Genomic DNA, 22,604 nt, shown 5'->3' with positions numbered 1-22,604 from the left:
AACAGGTATTTACCTACAGTTGTTCCATGTGACTACAGGAGCACAAACTAACCCTCAGCTACTCAAAGAATTATTTACAATGGTTGAAATGACATTCATGGGTTAAAAACCCCACTGCTTTAAAAAAAAGAATCCCTCTCTACCATTAGTCTGCCAGTCTTGTATGAACAATAAGGCTTCTCTTTTAAATTCTTTTCTGCAGCAGAAAATTAAAGCTTAGTATTTTTGTCTTGAAAACCTATACTGCCAAGGAAGAAAACCTTAAAAGGGCTCGTGTGACACCTGAAAGGTGACTTTTTTTTTTAAACTGACATTTACATCACACTGAATTCCTTAAAAGCTTTCCTCCAGTTTTCTCTTAGTTACCTTGCTCTCCTTTTTCTCGGTTTTCTATTTACTGTAGGAATACTGCCCTATCTTCTTTTTCTAGATCCTGACTTTTCAGGCATCCTCATTCTCTTAAATTACTTCCTGGGACATTAACAGTAGAGGTAGAGCAAGCAATCTCCCAGTCTGCCAGTGGAAATAAAATACCACCTTGCTGATCAGTGATCACAGAAAAAGGGTGAACAGTGTTAGAGTTTCACTATCTGCTAAATGCCCCGTAAATATTTCCTAAACTGCAAACTTTGATCATGAATCTCACCCTGCCAAGCTCCAGCAGCAAGCTGAATTTTATCCTTAGTGCCACACATCAGCCCCACTAAAATCACACCACTGAGCTCACAGCTGAGTCTGCAGAATAATTTAATCTGGTCCTAAGGGAGAATTTCAGGGCAGGAGTTTAAAGTTGGCTGTAAATTCAACTCCCTCCCAACCCAAAAGACAAATACCTGCGTTAATGCCTCCCCTTGAACCAGAGTAAGCTCACACAAAGTCCTGTACAGGGGCCAAGGCACAAATACCTGCAGGATGAGACAAGATTCCAAAATATCCCAGCTCTAAGTTCACAAGAGGAGAAGGGTGGGTATGAGGGAGACAGAAGCCAAGGAAACAGCTCTACAAAGGATTCCCCATTGCTGCATCTTTCTCTCCACTGACAAGAGCACCTTGAAGACCAAAATCACTGAAAATCCAACGAAATTCATTAAAAACAATGTAAAGTCTTAGTTCTAAACAGCCCTGAAAATTTCATTTCACTGTGAGTGCAGCAAATTTATGCTTCCTGAAAACATGAAAAGAGAAATACAGCACAGAACAGGACAGTATAGAATTCTTCTGGTGGGATGCAGGCTTTGTACTTTTTTTTTTCATTAGCAATTCCCTGGACTATCAAAATTTATGGAAGATAAAACCAGTCAGAATCCAGTGTTCATGTGATCTCTTCCCTCACTTCACAACAGCATCCCATTTCCCTCTACAGCCAGTGCTAAGTCCTTATCTCAGATGAATCCCCCTCCCTATTCAGAACTGAGTATTGATTTCCCTTAGATGCATGGGAAAAAAGAGCAGGAAATGCTCTTCCTTCAAAAAAGCAGGAAATGAAAAATTTCTTACAAAGACTTTTCCTGAATAATTATGCAAAGCATCCCGATCTTGCAAAAATACTTTCATTCAGAAACAGGCAATTAAGACAAGATTTCTTGGCAACACTGAAGGATAAACATAAAAAAAGTTGGTGGTACTCACTCAGGAAGGCAGCTGACAAAATCCATCAGAGAAAGAATTAGGAGAGGTGATATTTTATCGAATTCACTTGCAGCTTTTTGCCATGGGCGATTTGCTACCATCCTATAGAAACAGTGACATCCATCCACAAGGCCCCTGGGATAATGCAGCCTTTCCATAAGCCTCTATATTGTTCTCCTGGCTGTGCAACAGACACAAGAAGTTTCTCTACAGTGGCAAAACAACAAGCCCCTGCTGATGCTGGGTTCAGGTTTGCTTCTATGGAGCAGAGCAACAGGGCTTCGCTGTGACATGAAACTTCCACAAATCCCAATTTAAACACCCTGCCTCGAGCTCATCTGTGAGCAAACCACAAAATTCTTGCCTGCAATAGGGAGAGCTTTTAAAATCTCTTCCATTTTTACTGAATTACTGTAAATTCACCCAGGTGTTGGGGGTTTGGCAGCACCGATGGGCTTCCAGCACGCCGAAGCATCGCGTTACCTAACGCTGCTCCCAACACTGGCTTTCAAAATCTGAAAGTTCATTTTAACAACCACCCCCAAGGCTGCTAAACTTAGAGAAGCAGAACGCCACCACCAACCACTGAATTTCTTCTGCCAAGTTTTTCCCCTCTTCTTCTCCTTCTCCTGTGAAGTGGAGCTAACTGGTGGCACTCTGCAGGTCCGCATCCCCAGCCACTGTGATGGAGCCAAACCCCAAGGCTGACACACAGGGTGACAAAGCTGGTGGCAAAGGTGTCAAATTAGGATTCTGAACTCCATTTAACTTATCTCTGCACAGAAGTCAGTGAAAATCTATACAGGCTTCTTCACTGTTAATGGAGTCCCCAAGATTCACGTCATCCTAAAGCAGACCACTGGGATCAGCTGCATCCTACCTGTGATTCCTCCACCAACTTTAAAGACAAATCCATTTTACTTACATGCACACAGGACAAAGTCACACTTAAAATTTTTATTATCAAGTATAATTTTATCAAAAAACCCCACCAAACCCAAAAACTATTCAAACACATGGAACAAAATGGAAGATGCCCTCACTTCAAACTTTATCAACCAAAAAAGGAAAATTCTCCTGTTCCTCAGCACCTGATAAGGAACAGGCACAGCAATATTTCCTTTTTTCAGATATTGAAATGGTTCCAGCAACAGTCTGAATATTTGATTATTGAATACTTGATCATACTTGAAAAAGTCCTACCAGATTTTTAAGTGCTGCATTATTTAGGACCCCTCCAAGCAAGCTAAACAACTGAACTGAAAACACCAATGATGGCAGAAAGCCTTGTCTGGAAAACAATTATTGCCAAATTAGGATGATGAAAGATGAGCAGGACACTGCCTCTTTCAGTCACACATCCATAGCTGACAGACAACAGAACATCTGGCTCAGCTTCTCCTGAAAAAGGCTGAAATGGATGGTGAAAACACAGTGCTGTTTGTGAATAAACACAGAAAAAAAAACCAAAACAAACCAACAAAAAACTCTCCCCAGCAGAGAGAGGAGTTAGTGATGGGCAGGGAGTGCCCAGGGACATCTCCTGGCTCCACACAGGCAGGAATAACGAGATGTGGTCACTCCAGTAATTAAGAAAAGTGGCATATTTGGCCACTTGGACCAAAAGGCAGCTCATGGTCTAGAGGCACATTGCTATTATTTCCTGTGAGTGTTCCAAGGGCCATTTATCCTCTGGGAAGTGCTATAAATAGATGGGATGTTTTCCAGAGGGAAGGGTGTTAGTGGTCACTTTTACCCAAACATTGCCAAAGAAGTATCTTTAGGTCCAGCATCCAAGCCCTCCCTTCAGTTGACAGGTTTTGTTTCTAGAATTAAAAATCCAAGAATTGAAATTTTAATTCTAGAATTAAAAATTCTAGCAAATACTTGGTGGTCCCTTTCACTAGAATACAAATCAAGAATTTAACCTGTTCATATTAAATTCTTTTGTAAATTCCTTGTTATTTTTTGCTGTTATTTACCATGCAACACAACCGATTACAGAGAGGTTAATCCATGCAGACTTTGCAAAGAAAACAACAATTTACAAGTGTTTGAGTTGCTTAGTAAACTTGGAATTTGGTGGGTTTTTTAAATGTGTTTTCAGATACTGGGCCCAAACAGCTGCTTTATCACCTGAGGAAAATATTCTGTATCTATTTTGTTCCAGCACAAGACCATCAAACCTCAATCAATGTTTGACTGCTTTGAATGAATAAATAGAAAGCAAAACCAAAAGAGTTTTCAAAGACATCTGCCCACTGGACTTGGTAGTTATTTCCACAACTGCAATATTTTAGCAGCTATTTGAAAATACAGGATGCACCTTCCCAGACAATCACAGTTGCTGTACACACATGGTCCTAATTAAAGCAAGAAAAGAAGTTTATTCCTGTACAACACTTCCTAGCAGCAGCAGCTGCCAATCACCTGATAAGTCAGAATGTGTTTTCCACTCAGCATTCTTATGCCTTTGAAACTTGTTATTATTATCCAAAAGAGAAACCTTTACTGACCTTATTAGCAGAAGAGAAGATAAAGCCATTTATTACTTGAAAGCTTTCATACAAGCACCACCTACAGTGGGACTTCAGAAATCATCTTCATAACAAAAATTGCAGGCTTTTTTTTTTTTTTTTTTGTTAGAGCAGCATGTATTGGGCTGACAATTACTGGAAAACAGTTTAAAAACAGCACCATAAAGTTTTGTTTTCCCATCTGACGCCACCTGGTATTTTAAGTGGCCAGTGGAAACATTTTACTTCAGCCTTTCACCATCAGCAATACAAAAAAAAAAAAAAAAAAAAGTCAAGGTGTTTGGTTTTTTTTGTTAATTACTATGTGCATTGTTTGCTAAAAAAAAAATAGATTTTTACCTATGAATTTCTAAAATTATTTCAAGTGAATTCCGACACCCCCTATCCACAGCCTAAGGATAAACAAAGCCTAAACTAAACAGATATTAACCTTAACAGGAACCCAGGATTATCTCAGCACATTCTGCAATGAGTCAGCCCAAACTTATTTTACTCTCATCTGTCTTTTAGTGCCCATTGAAGGCATTTCCAAAATAAAACCGGAGTTACTTCTATGTTTTAGTATAAACATCACTCAGACAAATGCACACCCTTGTACACCAGCATCCCCCTTTCTCAAGGGGCTGCAGAGTGGTTTGTTCAGGCTGAGTGCCAGGTCACCTTGCTAAAAATTGTTCTGCTGTGTCCTCCTGGTCACCACCACAAGGTCACCTTCCACATTTCCAGGAGCAGTTTCATGCTCACAGCTTACACCCCTGCTAATAATACTGGGAATTCTTTCTGTGCTTTATTCTCGTTTGCTTGATTTTATTCTTGGGTGGGGTTGGTGTTGGTTTTTTGTTTTGCTGGATTTGGGATTTAGGTTGCAAAGTCATAATCAATATTTTTAGATTTACAATTTAAGAAGATTGCAGGTGTTATTTGAGGAGAGTTTGGTGAAACAAATAATTTTGGGTGATGAGCGAAAAAAACAGAACCATCTGGGGCAGCAGAAATTCACCACTGTGGAAACTGTATTTGAACAGAACCACGACTGCACATGGTCAACAAAAAGTTCTGTACTTCAGGGCTTAATCCAGCATATCACACAAAATGAAATGGTAGAGTTTCATTCTATTTAGAACTTTTCCTGAAAGGACAGTTAGAAAAATTATAAAGCAAAACCTCCTTTCTGATCTCTTGTTTTCAGTTACTAAAGGCTACTCTGCATCCCATGGAAATGGCAGCTGGCTGAGGGACCCAGGGACACCTGGTCCTCAGGAATCTGCTGAGGCTGTTCCCTGCATCTGGGCCAGGTTTGCTCTGAAAGTTCATTTTTCTCCTTTGAATATTATTACAGTTTTGTATAATGAGTTAGTAACAGCATTTAGCTCTTATGTTTGGGATAAACAACTGATTGATTTAAAGGTACTGGAAAGAATCCATCACTGTCACAAGTGACATTTTTAAAAACATTCTGCTCCCCTGCCTGCCAGAACGATGCTAAACAGGTAATTTATAATGATGTGCAGCAGCAACAGCACAAGTAAATACAGGCATGAGACCTGAACAGATTCCTATTTCTAAACTGTCAAGTTTCATTTCTAGTTTTGTTCAAATTTTTGTTTTTTCTTCATCGTGACATGTTTACCGAAGGGAAAGTGGAGGCAACTGTAGGGTAACATGTTGAGCACCAACAAAAATGAAAGATTTATAGGGAAAAAAACACCAAACTATCATAAGAGTAACACTGAATGCTCTTTGTAGCAATACTAGTTAGCATGTAATGAGTGTACACAATTAGTTATTAGCAACTTTCCCAGCAGAGAGAGGAAGAATTTGCTGGAGTGTTTCAGATTTCTTAGAGGGCAGGGGAAAAAAAAAGGCATTTGAATTTCAGGGCCAAGTTTGCATTAAGCTGTCAGTTTTATCATGGTAATCTGGAGCCAGAAACATTCATGTATTCAATCCACTCTAAAATTCAGAAGGACACTTCCTGGTTTTTCTTAGGTTTCACTTTCAATCTCCATTAAACTTCACCATAAACTTCATTGACATATTAAATCTCAATACAAGAGGGAATCTTCCAGAAAGACAGGAGCTCCTGCAATGTGAGGAAAAAGGAAGCCCATAACTATGCACTCATGATAAACCCGATTAAACAAATCCAGTTAAAATCTCATTCCTTTGTGGATAAGCACAGACCTCTACACAGATGCAAATTGTTTTCCAGTTATGCTGTAAACCCCCTCCTTCTGGGACTTTCCAATTTATGTCAATGTGTAATTAGCAAATGAATTGCTCTGCAGATTGCATTCAGTATTCTTTTCCTTTTCTTTTCTTAATTCCCCAACTAACATAACCTTCCCCCCTTTCTCCACTTCCAAAACTCTCAAAATCACTTTCAACTTGTGGATTCTCAACAAAATCAGCTTCACATCATAAAAAGTAATGAGAACTGGCAGCTGGCCAACAAATGACTTGGCAAAGGTAATCACCTTCCAGCACCCAGCACAGGAAAAGTGTCAGTGAGTTCAGGATAAATACAGGCACAAACACTTGATGAGTTCAGTTATAATGAAGTTTTACCCTTCCTTCCTCTACTGCCCCATCCCTGGAAACGTTCAAGGCCAGGCTGGATGGGGCTTGGAGCAACCTGATCTAGTGGAAGGTGTCCCTGCCCATGGCAGGGGCTGGAAGTGGATGATGTTTAATGTCCTTTACAATCCAAACCATTCTATGACTGATGACACACAATGCATATGCTAAGACCCAATCAGTACCTTTGTAATACTGTTTTCAGTACCTTTAAATGGTTGCATCAGTTATAACAAATGCTAATTGCTGCCAGTTAATCCTGTTTAGGAACTCCCAGATAAACAGTTTTGGAAACCATTTCTTCACAGGTTATGCAGGTCACCTGTATGAGGCATGAGCAAACACTTCCTTTAACCCAAATGGGACATTCTGCCTTTCACTCTGAAGCCATGCTGTACCCTGGGAAGAGCTCTGGAGTACTTACTCTATTATTCTGGTTATTTTTCATGCATCTCCTCCCTTTAAATACAGCACAACATCCAGTGGAGGTGATAAAAGACCTTTATCTTCCTAAATTTCAACACATAGAACATCTCTCCTTACAAGACTGCTCCTACATCACCAACTTCCAAGCAGACAATCTGTCCCTATAGTATTGTCCAGGGTTCCTCCTCACTGTACCACCTCAGCCCCAAACATCCACTACAGCTCCTCACAGAATCACAAAGCTTGGAAAAGATCGCTGAGGTAGAGTCCCACCTTTAACCCAGCACTGACACCCCAGAATTATCCCTGGACACCAAACACCTCAGCCCCTGGAGCTTCAACAGCATCAGAGCACAGAGGCAGCTGCTGCAGTCCAGATCTTCTGATGAGAAGATAAAAAGGCAAGAAAGCAAAACAAGGCGAGGGAGACAATTTAAAAAAAAACCCAAAAGGTCAAAGATTAATTCCAAAAATCCCTGTGAAATACATACTTGAAGTGTTTTCCCTGAAATGCTTCACTCACTGCATTCATCAAATTGTTAATGTGTATCTTTAACCAATTTTAGTTGAAAGAAGTCCCATAAACCCATTTGTAAAAATTTTTAAGAGTTTTGTGAAGGTCTAATGAGATACTTTACAATTGTACTCTTCTCTCCAGATGGTAAATGTTAGACCTTTCTTTGTGCTTGGCTGAAGCAAGTATATAAATGATTAAATATTTTCTAGGAATGTGTCACTATTGACCTCTCCTCTGCAGAATGTCTCTGTCTGACTATCACTAGGGAAAACCTGGCCAACCTCACACTGCAAACCAACCTCAAAATCCACATCCACCATTCTGAGCTTCACTGATGTGGACCTGCTGCAGAAACACCAGGAGGCCCCCAAAAAAGCCCTGAGAGCTGGAGAACCTCTGGCATGGAGACAAACAGAGGGTTGGAGGTGAGAAGGCTCTGGAAGACCTTAGAGCCCCTTCCAGTGGCTCCAAGAGAGCTGGAGAGGGACTTGGGACAAGGGACAAGAATGACAGGATAAAGGAGAATGGCTTAGAACTGCCAGAGGGCAGGGTTAGGTGGGATATTAGGAAGAAATTCTTCCCTGGGAGGGTGGGGAGGTGCTGGCACAGGGTGCCCAGAGAAACTGTGGCTGCCCCTGGATCCCTGGAAGTGCCCAAGGCCAGGCTGGATGGGGCTTGGAGCACCCTGGGACAGTGGAAGGTGTCCTTGCTCATGGCAGGGGGTGGCACTAGATGGGTTTGAAGGTTCCTTCCAACCCAAAGCATTCTGTGATCCTGTGAAAGCTTTCCTGTAATCAGATCCCTGGTAACCACATGGACGTGCACTCATGGGTAACGAATGCAAGTATGTAAATATTCAGGCATGAAAATACAAGACAGCTTTTGTGGACAGAAATAAAGCAGCAGTGTCTGCCAATTGTTAAATGCATGCTCAGAATGACTTTGTATAAAATTTGTGTCTTTAAAAAAAACACTTTACTAACATTGCTTCAAAAAAAAAAAAAAACACACCTGAATTTTTCTACACGTGTCCACTGTAATGGCACCTCTGTGGCACAATTTCTTTACGGTGATTACGAGGATGGAAACTGATTTATCTACCCCTAAGTGTTCCCAAAGGCAGGAATTCATCGTCAAGAGCTGGAAGCACATCCCTCCCTCTGGCTCCCGGAGGCCAGGGGAGGAGTCCCACACACCAAGGGAACAGCCAAGCTTTGCAAATCATCAAATAAACAAGAAAGTTTCAAATTTTACTGCTGATTACAGCAGGCCAGGAAACAGCAAGATTCGTTTTACTGCCAATTCCACTGGGAATCCTGGAGGACAAGTCAGGAAGCAGAGAGCTGCGGGGGTGGGGAGAGCATGGCAGCGAATAAAAATCAATACTTCTCTTCCTACCAGGAAAATAAGGTTTGCAACAGTGGCAGCAAACAACTGGCCAGTTACTGAGCAGAGAGGACTTGACTTTAAACAATATCATCAATATGCAAACTGTAACTGCAGGCTGAGGTTCACGAAATATTTGCCTCCTAGGAACCCGTTCTGATATCTTAGAAACATTTTAAAAGTTACAAACGCATTGGATTTTAACAGATCAGGCATCCATTATTTGGGGCTGCTCCTCTGTACAAAATAGGTCCTGCACAGTCTTATTTTCCCATCTGTCAGACTTGAAATATATTAATAAATATTCAGAAGAGACTAACAGTTTCTTGAAAACATAAATAAAGAAAAAACCTCATTTCAACCCCCGACACCCTTAGAATCCAAGTCTATCATGTATTTATTCAGCTTTAACTCGCCATAAATTTTCTAGATAATAGAATTCTCATTTCTAGTGCAGCCAATCACTTCTAATAATTGGGTTCTTCTTTTTACAAATCATACTTTATTATCTTGTACAAAGAAAACAATAAGTGGCACTTTGCAAGTGATCATTTTGATAACAGGCTGAATAAAGCTTACAAGCTTTAGAACAGGACTTTCTCTGCTCATTTGGTTAAAGTTGATATTTTTACTGCTTGTATCTGTGTTACACAGTAGCAGCTGGCACTGAAAGGACTGAACTGTACAAGACTCTTAGTTTTTTTATTGTCTTACAGCAAACATTCCAGAAATACAAAAAAAGGCCAAAATTATACCACAGCAGAGCACGTGGAACATATTTTCAGTCATATCTATTTAGATGCTACTTATGCTTTCCATATTCATCCCATCCATGTCCATTTCATGCCTCAACCTCTGCAAGTAAAAATAAAGCAAGCTCCCCTCCAACTCCAGCAAAAGCAGAATTTACAGAAGATTAACATTTCCAGTGTGAGACTCTAGAAATTGTCTGTGATGACATTAAAGCACAAAAGGCTTCTTTCCTCTGTGCCTGCCTGCAGCTCTGGGAGTTCAGCACATCATCTAAACCCAGTGAGATGTTTGAGCTGAGCACTGGAAATAGAGCTTAGATCAGGAACATCCACTAGAACCAACTCACGGAGACCGAGGAGATGTTGCTGAATGTTTCTGGGAGATTTTTCCAGCCAGGTTTCCACTGCTGAAAGGCATGGGATGGTTTACAATCCTCACCAGCAATCCAGATGTGATCTTTATAAACATCTAAACAGGCTTGGCCCATTGTAGTTGGATCAGCCCTTCTCTTGTTTCAGCTTGGAAGATTCCATCCCTTTCTGGAAATAATTCTGAGCTGGGATAAGAGGACACATAAAACCACTCAAACATGTGGGCAGAGACCCTCAGACTCTATCAGGGGAGCCCCCACTGCCCAGGAGTGGTCAGGGCAGGCTGGGAGCCCATCCCAAACACCAAAACTATTCCCTGTCCCGCCACCAGCCTCTGCCTGGGCTCCACAGCCTCCAGAGGCAGGATTTCATCCCCTGCTCCATCCCCTAAACAGGCTGGAGCACTCTGCAGCTCTCTGCTCCTTCCTGGTCCTACACACATCCACATTCCTCTGCCCTCCCAGCAAGATATATCCCCCAGGCAGGGAGGAGAAAGAGGGATGAGCCACATTTTCCCTTACTGATTCACACAGCGGGCAAAACCTAAGCAAGAATGTAGATAATTAGACCTGTCTTTGCTTTTCCTACTTTTTTGTTTTGTTGTTGTTTTAAAGAAAATGTTAGCTCTTGTTGACAGAAAAACTTCAAACTGTCTAATTCTCTGTTGGCTGGGCATGAGAAATGGACAAATTGAACCCCTAAGTTACCATGTCCATGGCCAGGATTGCCCAAAACTGGATTTTTAATTGAAAATGTAATACTGAGCCCCAACCATGGTGGTCATTGCCAACAACTCAAAATTCAAAAGGTATCAAAAGTGCACTTGTTTGCAGAGGGAAGAGCTAAGATTTGACATATACATAAAAATTGAGGGACAAATCTAATTTGCAACCATTTTCATGTCAGAATGGTGACTTTTACAGGACTGTCAATCTCATAAATTAAGCATTTCACGATGGGAAAACAAGCTTCCCACAGTCAAACCTATCTATGAGGGCAACAGGAAAGTCCTTCACAACAATGCCCAAGTCAGGGAGTTTCATTTCTCTTGGCCTTTTGCCTTCTCAGCATTTCAGTTTTTATCCCTTTAAAGAAAGACAAACGGAGCCGTTATCCAGAGGCTTATTTGGAATGTTCAGCTTAAACTCTGAGAGCTGAAGCGTGGCATCGATCACACTGCATTTTACTGATTATGTCAGAAAATGCTATTTGCATTTCTGAATACTGAATTAACAAAATGTAGGTCAACTTTGTTGGGTTTTCTTTCTTTCTTTTTTTTTTAAAGGCATGTTAAACTTCTGAACACTTCAGTTAAATCACCACAGTGAAAGCAGTATGAATTTCAGGTGACAAAAGGCACTGAGAGGAAATGATCACACTGCAGGTTACAGACTGACTGAATATATTTGATATTCAGGCAAATTATCATTCCCATCTGCACTTCTGCCTGTTAACTGTGACCCTAAATCAAATCTTGGGTTACTACAGGTTACTACAGTCTCCCTGGAACATAAAACCTACTGTATGGCTACTTTGGTTTCATATAACAACTATGTCATTAGTTAATGATTTAAAATTTTACCCTCTGCAAGCAATTCACATTCCAGTGGACTGCTGGAGTGGTTTCCACTTCTTTTTTTTTTTTTTTCCCTCTCCCCTTCAAATGCTACTTTAGCGTTAAAATTCTGAAGTCAATATTATAAAAATCTGTTGAGACAATGTCTCAGGATCATTAACATATGTTCAAGTGTTTGAGTACTCTGAATCCTGGTGATGTAATGGCAAAAAAGTACATTCAAAATATTTTCAGCTATATTCAAAATGATTTTTTTTTTACTGAAGACACAATTAAAGACATTTATTTTGGCTTTTAAGTAGAGATCTTCAGAACTCCTTATTTAAAATTATAATGAGTATTGCTCTCGTTGTTGTTTTTTTTCCAACTCTATTTGAAAGAGAGGAAGGTAAAAAAAGTTTGTGAAAACATGCCCAGAGACTCACTAACACTGTGATTTAAAAAAAAACTCCAATGGTTCAGGTTCCATTGGGAACCTTTTTCATATAATGTATTGCAGAAGACAGTTCACATCTGTAGGGACACTAAAACGTTCTGTTACTCTAAATAACTGAAAATAGACACTCAGCTGACAGGAAAATTTTAGAGAAGTCAGGAAACATGTAGCTGAAGACAGAAAACAAAACACCACAGCCTGAAGGAGGTACCTGATGCACTGGACTGTTTTTTTACTACTATTGAACTTGGCACTTGGAAACAGCCAAGAATTTGCATCATTTATGAGGATCAAATTAATGCAGGCAGGTAAAAAAACCAGAAATCCATTTCTTTGGACTGAATGCCTGCTGCCCATCCATGACCACACTCTCAACATGACACTCAGAGCAGCTCTGTCAGCACTGCTCAGTTTTCTATACATTTAACCATACAGATTTTACATTTGAGGTCTATGAATAATACGAATTAATAAAAAATTGTAAAATAAAATAACCGGTTGATGTTATCTGTATTGATTTGTAGACATCCAGACTTTCACTTTTTCTTCATACTTTTTATTTATATTTTTCTTAGTTGCTCACATTTACCCCAATAAATAACCTCATTTTCACATACTTAGGTCTCCATTTTAGCTTCAAGTTTGTTAATGTTCCCAATTTCCAGAAGTGCCAGAAGACCACAACATAAAATATTTCTGCAGAGAACTACTATTTCTGTTACTTAAAAAACTAACAGAGAATTGAATTCTCTGTAAATTTAGTGTCCAAAGTATTTCCAGGCACCTAAGTATCACCTCCAGCTGGGAGAACTTAAGTTCCTATTTCCCAGAACTAATTTAACGACACAAACAGGGACCAAAATCCTCCAGCAGCACCAACATCACAGGCATTTGAGAACATTACAATAATAATATTAATAATAGCAAAATATGATTGTAGCAAACCTTCCATGCTCAGCTTTCATCTTGACAGACAACTAAATCCAGTGCACCACCATGTGGCAACATATTAGGGAATGGTTCACATACCAAGACCTGTTTTTTTCCACCTTCAAAATTTTTTGCTATTTCTTAAAAAATAAATGTTAACAAATCCTTCTTAGTGTTTAGAAGATCCCCCTTAACAAGTTCCCACAGCATCACTCATCTCAAAGGCTATTTTTTAATACACCTGGACTAGCAAAAAAATTGCTTGAGCATTTTTATTTATAAAAAACAGTATTCACCTAAAAACACAACTGCCCCAGGACCAGAGAACCAGCTGTGCTTCTTGCCAGCCTCGCTCCCTTGCACAGGAGAAATCTGGCAAAAGCCTATACTGCACATCGAATTCCTTTTAAAACATAAATACATTTTAAATAAATAAATCAAGCTAAATGCTGGTCTCACATCTGATTAAAAGCTTAAAAAAATCTTGGGAAAAAATCAAAACCTTGAAGGTATACACATGCATTATTTAGCAGCTGCTCAGTTACTCTGGAACTGCCTCTCTCCAGCTGAACAGCAAGAAAATAAATTGTTTTTCTTCCACAAGAAACACCAACACAAGGTCTCAACAACCCTAAGAAAACCCTGATTCCCAAAGCCAACACATGCCACTTAGTACCCTGGAATTTCCTTCTGCAGCCAAATGCTAAACTCAGAGGAAAAAAACAGCTTTTCATTAAACTGAACAGCCTTGCCTCACACAGCACAGGGCTGCTGTATCTCACCTTATCACAAAACTCCAGAATTCAGCCTCAGCTGATTCTGGATTTCATGAAACAGAGAGTTAATTCATTATGCCTTAACACATTTGTAAGCCATTTTGTACCAATACCCTGAACCAGCAGCAAAGACTCAGCACAGCCTCCTGCTAGGAGCTTTATCTGGACTCCCTCTCTGCACTCTGGGCTCTCTCTCTCTCGAAGCTCACTGGACCTAAAGGCTCTGAAATCTGACAGAAATTTGGGTGAGGATGCGCAGCCATGCCAGGGAGGCAGGCAGAGACACGGGTTCCCACAAGCTCCCTACCTCCAGCACTGGGAAAAACTGTAGTGGAAGAGGTTGGAGCAAGCAGCGCTCTCCTTCCAGAGCCCAGGACGGACAGAGCCGTGGTTCTCCTGCCGCAAAAGTTCTCTGGAGTGATGTGAAAGTCTTACCACAGAGCTCATCGTCAATCCAACCACGTTAAAAAAAAAAAACAACACACCCCAAAAGCCGAAAAAAATGGTAATTCACCTCCTGCTTGAAGATGACGCTGGAGTTTCCTCATCTCCAACTCCAGGTCCCCTCCTTCCCCTCTCCCCCAGCCCAGCCCTGCTAACACGAAGCCTGAAAAGCTCCTTCTCTGCAAGGAAGACCATCACGATTTTCTGCCAAAGACAAACCAATAGCAAGAACACAATGCACATTATGCAAGTTACTGCAGAGTTATGCAAGTTAGATGCATATTTTCACTCGCTCTGCCGAGGACTCCGAAGCCACTTGTTTGATGTGGATGCCTACTCTTATTCCGAGCTGTCAAATCTTCCTCTGCTTGTCTCAACTGGCTTTTTTACACTAAAATTTCAAGCAGTTGCTAGGGATATTAACAAAGCCCTTCCATTACACACAATAATCTAGGCCATTAAAACCACAACATCTGAGCACAGTATCACACATGTCTACCCCAAACCAGGTCTTAAGAGACGTGGTAGGCAGAGCACAGCACCTTATTTACTGCAGATACCCCATGTTCCACATTGCCAAAACAGAGGAAAGCATCAAAAATCTCTTGAGCCAAACCAGGCCTCGTGGTGGAAGTACCATCTCACAAGCAAAAGGAATTAGAGAGTTACATAAACACCCCTATGCCAAAAATAAATAATTTTTTGTTCAAACACCCCCCAAACCTGATGGTTTGGGATTTTTTTTTAAATCTACCTCCATACTTTTGCAGTCAGCACTAGTGAAGCAAGAAGACACAGATTTCACCTATGGCCTTACAGTCAAAAGTAACTGGGAGCAACTTCTCCAACAATATAGGAGCCCTCACTAGATCCAAGATGAGCCACACAAAAATGCAAGGTTTTTGGGCACCAAATCCATCAATTTCAGGGGGAGAGCTATCAATCTACCATTTTAGACGGCTGCTCAGAGACCTGACCGTACCTACCAAGGAACATGGAGACATAACTCTTTATTTCTAATTTCTGCCCTTTCTCCCCTATTTACCAGCACTGCCTGTGACAAAACATAAGAGTGACATCCAAGTAACTCCCCAAAGCCGTGAACAAACCCCCAAAACCTGAACCCTCCTGCTCACCCACCAGACACAAGAACACAACCACTTACAGCCTCAAGACCGCTCCAAGCTTCCAAAAGCAAACAAGGTTAAAGGCACTCGTCAACATCCAGACTTTTGAGGGAAGCAGCTCCTTCGGCCAGGCTGGATTCATCTCATTTGGGACTAAAACCCAGTCCAAGTGTGATGCCTTACGCAAGCAACAACTATTTATCTAAGGAGTTAAACAGAGCCTGCTTTAACAAGTAGCCTGTGTCTCTTTCTGAGAGGCACAAGTAACCTCCAACAAACGCGAAAGCTGCGCAGATCCTGAAATGGGAGGCTGGGAGGAACACATGAAAGAAATCTGATTTTAAAAAAAATAAGGAGAGGGGAAAAGAATTTAAAATCTTTCCAGCGGATATTTCAAAACCTTCCAACACACCCAACACAGGTATCCCTTCCCTGAAGCAGGGCACTAACTGCACAGTGACCACCTTACAAAGTTACCTCCCCAAACCTCAGCGAACAAGAGTATTTTTTTTAAATGACTGATAAAATTAGGTATTTAAACACTTTCAACAAGTACTCAGCTGTATCCAACAAGCAGCTTCAGAGACCCTTCACGCAAATAATTTCATCCCACGGAAAAAAAAAACCCCAACAACCAGCCCAAACCCAACAAGCCCTCCTCTATTCCCAGCAGCCTAGAGAGGATCATACGGCCACTGAAGAATGCGAGTTGTTACTACGTGCATTTTTAAACAGAGGGGAAAAAAATCACGGAGAAAGACAGAAAGCAGCTCACCTTTATCCTGAGTGCAGGACAGGATCTCCTCCTCTTTGGGGTTAGTCACCTGGGTGATAATGGACGGGTTGTCCATGGAAACAGAGTGAGATTCCACCTGGCTATTTCCCTCTCAGAGGCAGGCTTGTGTGCGGGGGGGGGGGGGTGGGGGGGGGGAGTGGGTTTGTTTGTTTGTTTAAAAAAAAAATCAAGACGCAGGTTTGTATTTGAAAAAAAAAAAAAAACCTATTGGAAAAAAAACCCCAAAACAACCAAAACCTCAACAAGCAACTCCTCGAGGAGCGAAACCGAGGGGAAGGGGGTGGGAAGGACGCCAAACGCGATGCCACCGCGGCCTCTTGCCGGCGCCAATTCTGCACGGCGAAGGGGGGGGAAAGGAGCGCAAACCTCCCCCCCCCTTAAAAAAAAAAAAAAAAAAAAAAAAAGAGAATTAATCCAATTCACCCTTCCGGGAAGCCCGCCGAGCGCTTCACCCCGAGCCCCCGCCGCCTCCCGAGGCGGGGGAAAAGCCCCCGTCCCTCCGCTCCGCGCCTCCCCCCGCGGCCTCACGCCGCCCCCCGCATCCACCTGAGCCGCCCCTACATACCCCCCCCCCGCCGCCCGCCCCCGCGCTTATCTCATCCCCGCGCCCCCTTCCTCCCGCAGGCAGCGCTCGGCGGAGCGACGCCGGGCCGCCCCCTCCACCTCCTCCTCCTCCTCCTCCTCCTCCTCCCCCCGTTCCCGGGTCGCGGGCGAGGAGGGAAGCGCGGCGCGAGGGGAGGAAGGGAGGGGAAAGGGGCCGATCCGCTCCCCGCGCTGCGCCACAACCCGCCCGCCGCCGCCGCTGCTGCCGCCGCCGCCGTGCCCCGAGCCCGTGAGCGCGCCCGGCCCGCCCCGCGCCGGGTCCGGAGCGAGGGGCGGGAGCGGGAGCGGCAGCGCCCGGCCGTGCGCGGTAAACAACGGGGCGGGGCGGGCCGGGCTGGGCCGGGCGGGGCGGGGCGGAGCGGGGCGGGCAGCGCGCACAACACAGCGGGGGTGGGGCCGGGGCCGGGCTTACAGCGCGGGCGGGGCCGGGGAGCCGTGAGGGCGCGGGGCGGGCCCGGCCCGGCCGCCATTTCCCGCCTCGGGCTGCGCGGGAAAAAATAAATCACGGCGTCGGAATTGTTTAAGTGGGAAAAGGGCTGTTAGATCGGCGGGTTCGATCTGGGGGGTCAGCGCTGCTCTGTCAGGCGCTGAGTGCAACGTGCGGGCTTTCCTCAAACGCCTCCCGGGACGGTGGTTCCACCACCTCGCTGGCACGTACTATCTCTAATGTCTAATCAACTTTTCTGTGAAGGAATTGTTCCTAATGTCCAACATAAAGCTCCCCTGGCACAATGCGAGGCTGTTCCCTCTCATCCTGTCCCTGTTCCCTGGGAGCAGAGTCTAACTCCCCTGGCTGTCCCCTCCTGGCAGGAGTTGTGCAGAGCCACAAGGTCCCCCCTGAGCCTCCTTTTCTCCAGGCTGAGTGCCTTCCCAGCTCCCTCAGCCCTTGCTGGTGCTCCAGAGCCTTCCTCACCTCTGTTTTGTTCTCTGGACTTGGATGCTAATGGGTTCATGAACAGGTATAAACCATCTGATTAGAAGAGGTGTGAAGTATTTTTACAGGTGACTGTCAGGTGTCTTTTTCAGAAGTGAGTGTGTAGCTAAAACCACAGAATCACACCATTTGGAAGTGGCCACAGTGGGTCACCTGGTCCCATGTCCCTGCTCCAGCAGAGAGGACTCCAGCAGAGCCCACAGCACAGGATTGTGTCTGGATGGTTCTGGAATATCCCCAGCGAGGGAGACCCCACACCCTCTCCGGACAATGTGTTCAGGGCTTGGTCACTGCACAAGAAGAAGTTCTGCCTCATGTCCAGGGGGAACTTCCAGGGATCATTCCAGCCCATTCCTCTGGAGCCGTTGCTGGGCCCCACAGAGCCGGGCCTGGTCCCTGCTCCGAGCCCTCCCTGCAGATGCCGACAGACATTGGTGAGGTCCCCTCAGTGCATCCTCTCAAGGCTGAACAGCTTTTCTTCAGCTTTTCCTCATAAAAGAGTCCATTAATCTTCCTTATAGCCTCTGCTGGACCCACCCCAGGAGCTCCATGTCCCTCCTGTACTGCAGAGGTACCGATGGCAGCCTTGGCTGCTTCTCTCACAGCAAATACCCTCCGTGTTTTTCCTAAAAGGCATGTCTGGCTCTCCAGGAATTCCCAGAGCTGCTGTTTGCTGGTGCATGAGGATATAAATTATGGTGTACCTGTCCTGCTCCCACCCTCCTCGGCACCTGCCATTACCCAGGGCCTTGGGCCCATTACTGGGGAAAGTACATGAGGAAACCACCCCAAATAATGGCTCTTTTGTAGGGTAAAACCAAGAGAAAACCTTTAAAAAAGCATGGTGGTGTATTTTACATAATTAAAGAATTGTAATGTCCTTTACCTCCTAGAAAAAGAACCCTAATGTATATTCAAGCCTCTATTGTAACCTTGCTACACTAAAGATAGGTATAATTTTATAATCAATTAAATAAATGGGGAAAATCCTTCTGTAGCCAGCATAGACTCAGGCAACATAAATTTTAGTAATATTGGTTACAATTATCTTCTTTTTGCACTAAAGAGGAAACCAGTGACAATTTGCATTAACAAAATATTTATAAATTTATCTATGAACAGTTTTACCTAACAGTAACAAAACCACGGCATTGACTCCCCATCCCTGGAAGTGTCCAAGGCCAGGTTGGAGTAACCTGGGATAGTGGAAGGTATCCCTGCCCATGGCAGGGGGTTGGAACTGGGTGATCTTTAAGGACCCTTCCAGCCCCAGCCATCCTGGGATTCTGTGATTCCTTTCAGCTGCCAAGCTGGGTTGCAGAAATGACCATTTTGTTTAATTCCAGCAATTTAAGCGGCTGTTTTTGTTGCAGCTCTTCCTCGCTGTGAAAGAAGGCTATGGGCCCAGCCTTGAGGAATTTCTGCTCTGCAGCAGTGCCACATCCAGTTTCTGGAGAAAATGACTTAACAGCTCGGGGGCCTTGTTTCATTCCTGCAGTCAACAGATTTAAGCATTTTGCTGCGAGCCTTCAAATCACTGCGGTTTTTTTTTTCAATGTAGAAAAAGTCATTCCAAATCTACCTGTGCTTTCTGTCTCCAAAACTAACACTCCCTACAGAGCAGTACAGGCAGAGATACCTGTATTGCAGGTTTCTGGGACTCGTCTTTTAGGTTTTCCTGTCCTACTCTTATGACAAACACTTGCACGGGGAGCGAGCGTGATGCCACTGCTTGCATTGCATCCAGCTGTGCAAGTTCCAACCTGCTCCTTGGCTTTGGCTTCTCCAGACAAGAGTCTTGCAGTTGCAAACAGTCCCTCACAGGCTGGATTGGGCACAGAGGAGCAGGAGTTGGTACATGTTGGCTGGTGGAATTAGCCCTGTGAAGGCTGGGAGCTGCTGCTCCTGAGCTATTATGCAGCTTTATCACAGCTCTGGTTATGTTGTAACCCTGCAAGTGCTTGATCTTTTACCCGCCCAGGCACTGCAGGCATTTTTAATTAGCTGAGAGTTAATTTGCATAGGAACTTTTGCTGAAACAATAAATTCATACCTCTGTTATTATCTGGTATGAGTTTCTGTATCAATATTTATATTTGGGTAAAAACCAAAGAAGCTTCCTGCTACCATTAAGACAAAAGAATTGCTTCAGAGCAAGTTCAGGAGTCAGCCAGCACTAAGAACACCTTCCACTTCTGTGCAGGGAAAGGAAAATTGTAATGTGTGGTGGGAAAACAAGCGTTCCAATGCCTCTTTTCTATGCAGGGAAGAGGAGACAGAAACATCTTGTCTGATGAAAAGCACGTTTTGCAAGGTTTGACAAATACACTGTTCACCTCAAGCCAATGTGGTCTGCGTGATTTTAATGCTGGTAAGATTGTTTCTGCAACTCATGTGCTAAAACTCCAGTCCAATAGCTCCCTGTGTGTTCATCTTTGTCAGGAATTTGGTCTTTGCTTCAATTTAGAGGGGGAACTGCTGTTTGTGGTGATATAAAAGGGGGAAGTAGGGTGAGAGGATGTGCCAGGAGGGGCTGTCTCTCCCATGCTTGTCCCTTTGCTGATGCCATGAAACTCCCCACCCCTCCAGCCTAAGGTGGAAAGCAAAAAAAGCAGGATACTGGCAGCACACAAGGAGCTGTAGAAAGTCCATCCTCTTGCAGGGCAGCGAGAAGCAGAATGGAAGCTGAGGAAACGCAGCTGTTCTTGCCCCGGCTGTAACCTCGGAAACAGGTCCCTTCCCCTGGCAGTGGGAGCAGCCTCTCCCACCCCCAGCACTCCCATTCCTGTGCCACTTATGAGATAGATGTTACAGAATCAAGAGCAATCCACGTTGTATCCTTTCTGGTTTTACTTTAGGAACACTCTGAAGTGTGTACAGTGTCTTCTATCTATGTTTCTTTGTGTGCTACATGAGCTAAATCCTAAATAATCCCATCGAACGAGGGAATGGTTTCATCTCCCTGTCACAGATCAGAGGTGGAGGTACAGACAAAGCAATACTTAGCAGGGAATTGCAGCACCAGCTAATAGGAGATCCAGGTTTTCATCATGACTTCTGACATTTGTCCTTGCTACTAAAATGTGTCCCTCTCTCAATGCCACAGGATGTTTTATAATGGGGGGGGGAGGGGGGATGTTTTTAGCAGAACTGTTCTACATTAAAAGGAAGCATTTATTTTCATTGGTATCAGTTCTGTGAAGTCTTGACCCTGGACCCACAATGGGAGTTTTATCCTTGACTTTAATGGGAGAACAATCAAGGTCTCGTGATATTACATCCTAAAGAAAGGAAAATACTGCCGTTTGTATCAATAAGATAAATGTCTCATACTTAGTGTAAGCGGCTATATTCTTGCAATAAATGGTTTATTAGATTGATTAAATGTCTTAACTTCACCTCAGCTATTAATCACTTTTGGCAGCTGTTTACTGCTTTGTATACTTTGAAGTAATGGACATTATTCCTTAATTATCTCATTGCAGCTCAGCCATTGTTTCCTAAACAGTGCCATTAGAATGGTAAATTGCAACAGTAAAACAGTGTCAATAGGAAGTTATGAAGTTCCCATTTTATGATGCATTCATAAAGTTAACTCAATCTACTCAAAATGTGGCTGTGATTTCCACACAGTGACCTATTTGCTATGACAGAAGAGATTCTGATGAGAAAACAGTTGAGTTTTAAGTGTGCTGGGACTCTGCTTTTACCCAAGTAAAACATAGCATATTCCCTGTTGGAATATATGTGCATATCAGAATTTATTAAACTAGTGCTTGTTTGATCACTTTTGGTTTCACTGAGTGCTATGAATTCTGAGGATTTTGTGCCTTTGAATACAATGCATTTATTCCTGTGGAAAAAAATGAGAAAACTCCAAGCAGCGCTGTCATTTAGATGTTACTATTGTCATTCCACAGAAGGATAAGAGAGAACCAAATCAATCAGAAGAAATGGCTGCTTTTAGTTTTATCTCCAGATCTGGCAGCAAGTCATAACGTAGCAGTTGTACAACAATTTCCATTCTGAGTCCCTTTTGCAGTCAACTGTAACTGTCCTGAACTTTAACATTATGAGTTGTCTGTTTCAGGCTGAGTTGTTTGGGTGGAATCAGTATTACTGTCAATCTGAGAAAGAGTCAGGAAACTGGCTTTCAAACACTGTAACAGAAATTCTCTCTCTTCTTTCTCCCTAATAAAGGTTTTTAAGGAAAAAAATAACATTGGAAATTATGAGTTCTTGTGACTTTTTTATTCTCCTGGGATTTTTACTGTGCACATGATAGAAAAAGTAGTTCCTTACCTTGGGCTAAATTAATGCTGAAGGCAAGGTGAACGGTTTTTTTACTAACATTAACAATTTATGTTTAATCCCAAATTTCTGTAGACTCCTAATCCACAAGCTTTGATTAAGGAATCCAACTAAAATAAAGCCTGATTGTGCCAGATGTCAGACACCCCCAGGAGAAACGATGCCTGAAAAGTGTTCTACCCAGAGGGAAGCAAACATATAATTAAAATGCCTGGCTGTAATTTTGGTTGTGGGTTGAATTCAGCTGGTGACCCACAGCTGGAAGGCTCTGAGGTCTCATCACCAGGTGACCTACAAGTGACATATCCAGTTCTACCAACTGCAAATGCACCTTTGCAAGGCAGCCTGCTCTTTTTTTTTTTTTTTTTTTCTTTTTTTTGGCAAGCAACCAAATCATCTTCCAGCCTTGTCAAAGGCTGGTGAAAAGTCCCATTCATGTGCTCATTGCATCTACTAGTTCATCTGGTCAAGCTTA

The 22,604-nt window shown here is 43.0% G+C and overlaps 1 protein-coding gene and 1 long non-coding RNA gene across 6 annotated transcripts in view; one reads left to right on the top strand and one right to left on the bottom strand.

Moving 5' to 3' along the window:
* CTDSPL (CTD small phosphatase like) overlaps positions 1–16,663 on the bottom strand; it is an 81,441-nt gene extending 64,778 nt beyond the window's left edge. For 2 of the 5 annotated variants that reach the window (XM_038129999.1, XM_038130003.1), the window contains exon 1: positions 16,261–16,658. In XM_038129999.1, coding sequence (XP_037985927.1) covers positions 16,261–16,336 — 76 coding nt within the window. In that variant the 5' untranslated portion in view covers positions 16,337–16,658. Of the gene's footprint in view, positions 1–16,260 lie in introns of all 5 variants that reach the window. The other 3 variants (XM_038130002.1, XM_038130001.1, XM_038130000.1) reach the window with 3 other exon arrangements.
* A 204-nt stretch (positions 16,664–16,867) lies between these two features.
* Positions 16,868–22,047, top strand: LOC119698273. The gene is made up of 4 exons (XR_005256100.1): positions 16,868–17,191; positions 20,084–20,189; positions 20,481–20,652; positions 21,304–22,047. It is a non-coding gene; the product is annotated as an uncharacterized LOC119698273 (long non-coding RNA).
* Positions 22,048–22,604: the final 557 nt, after the last annotated feature.

The sequence above is a fragment of the Motacilla alba genome, chromosome 2 (genome assembly GCF_015832195.1).
Source record: "Motacilla alba alba isolate MOTALB_02 chromosome 2, Motacilla_alba_V1.0_pri, whole genome shotgun sequence".
In the NCBI taxonomy this organism is placed as follows: Eukaryota; Metazoa; Chordata; class Aves; order Passeriformes; family Motacillidae; genus Motacilla; species Motacilla alba.
Note: the sequence above shows the minus strand (reverse complement) of the source record. Positions and strands in the feature narration are given on the sequence as shown.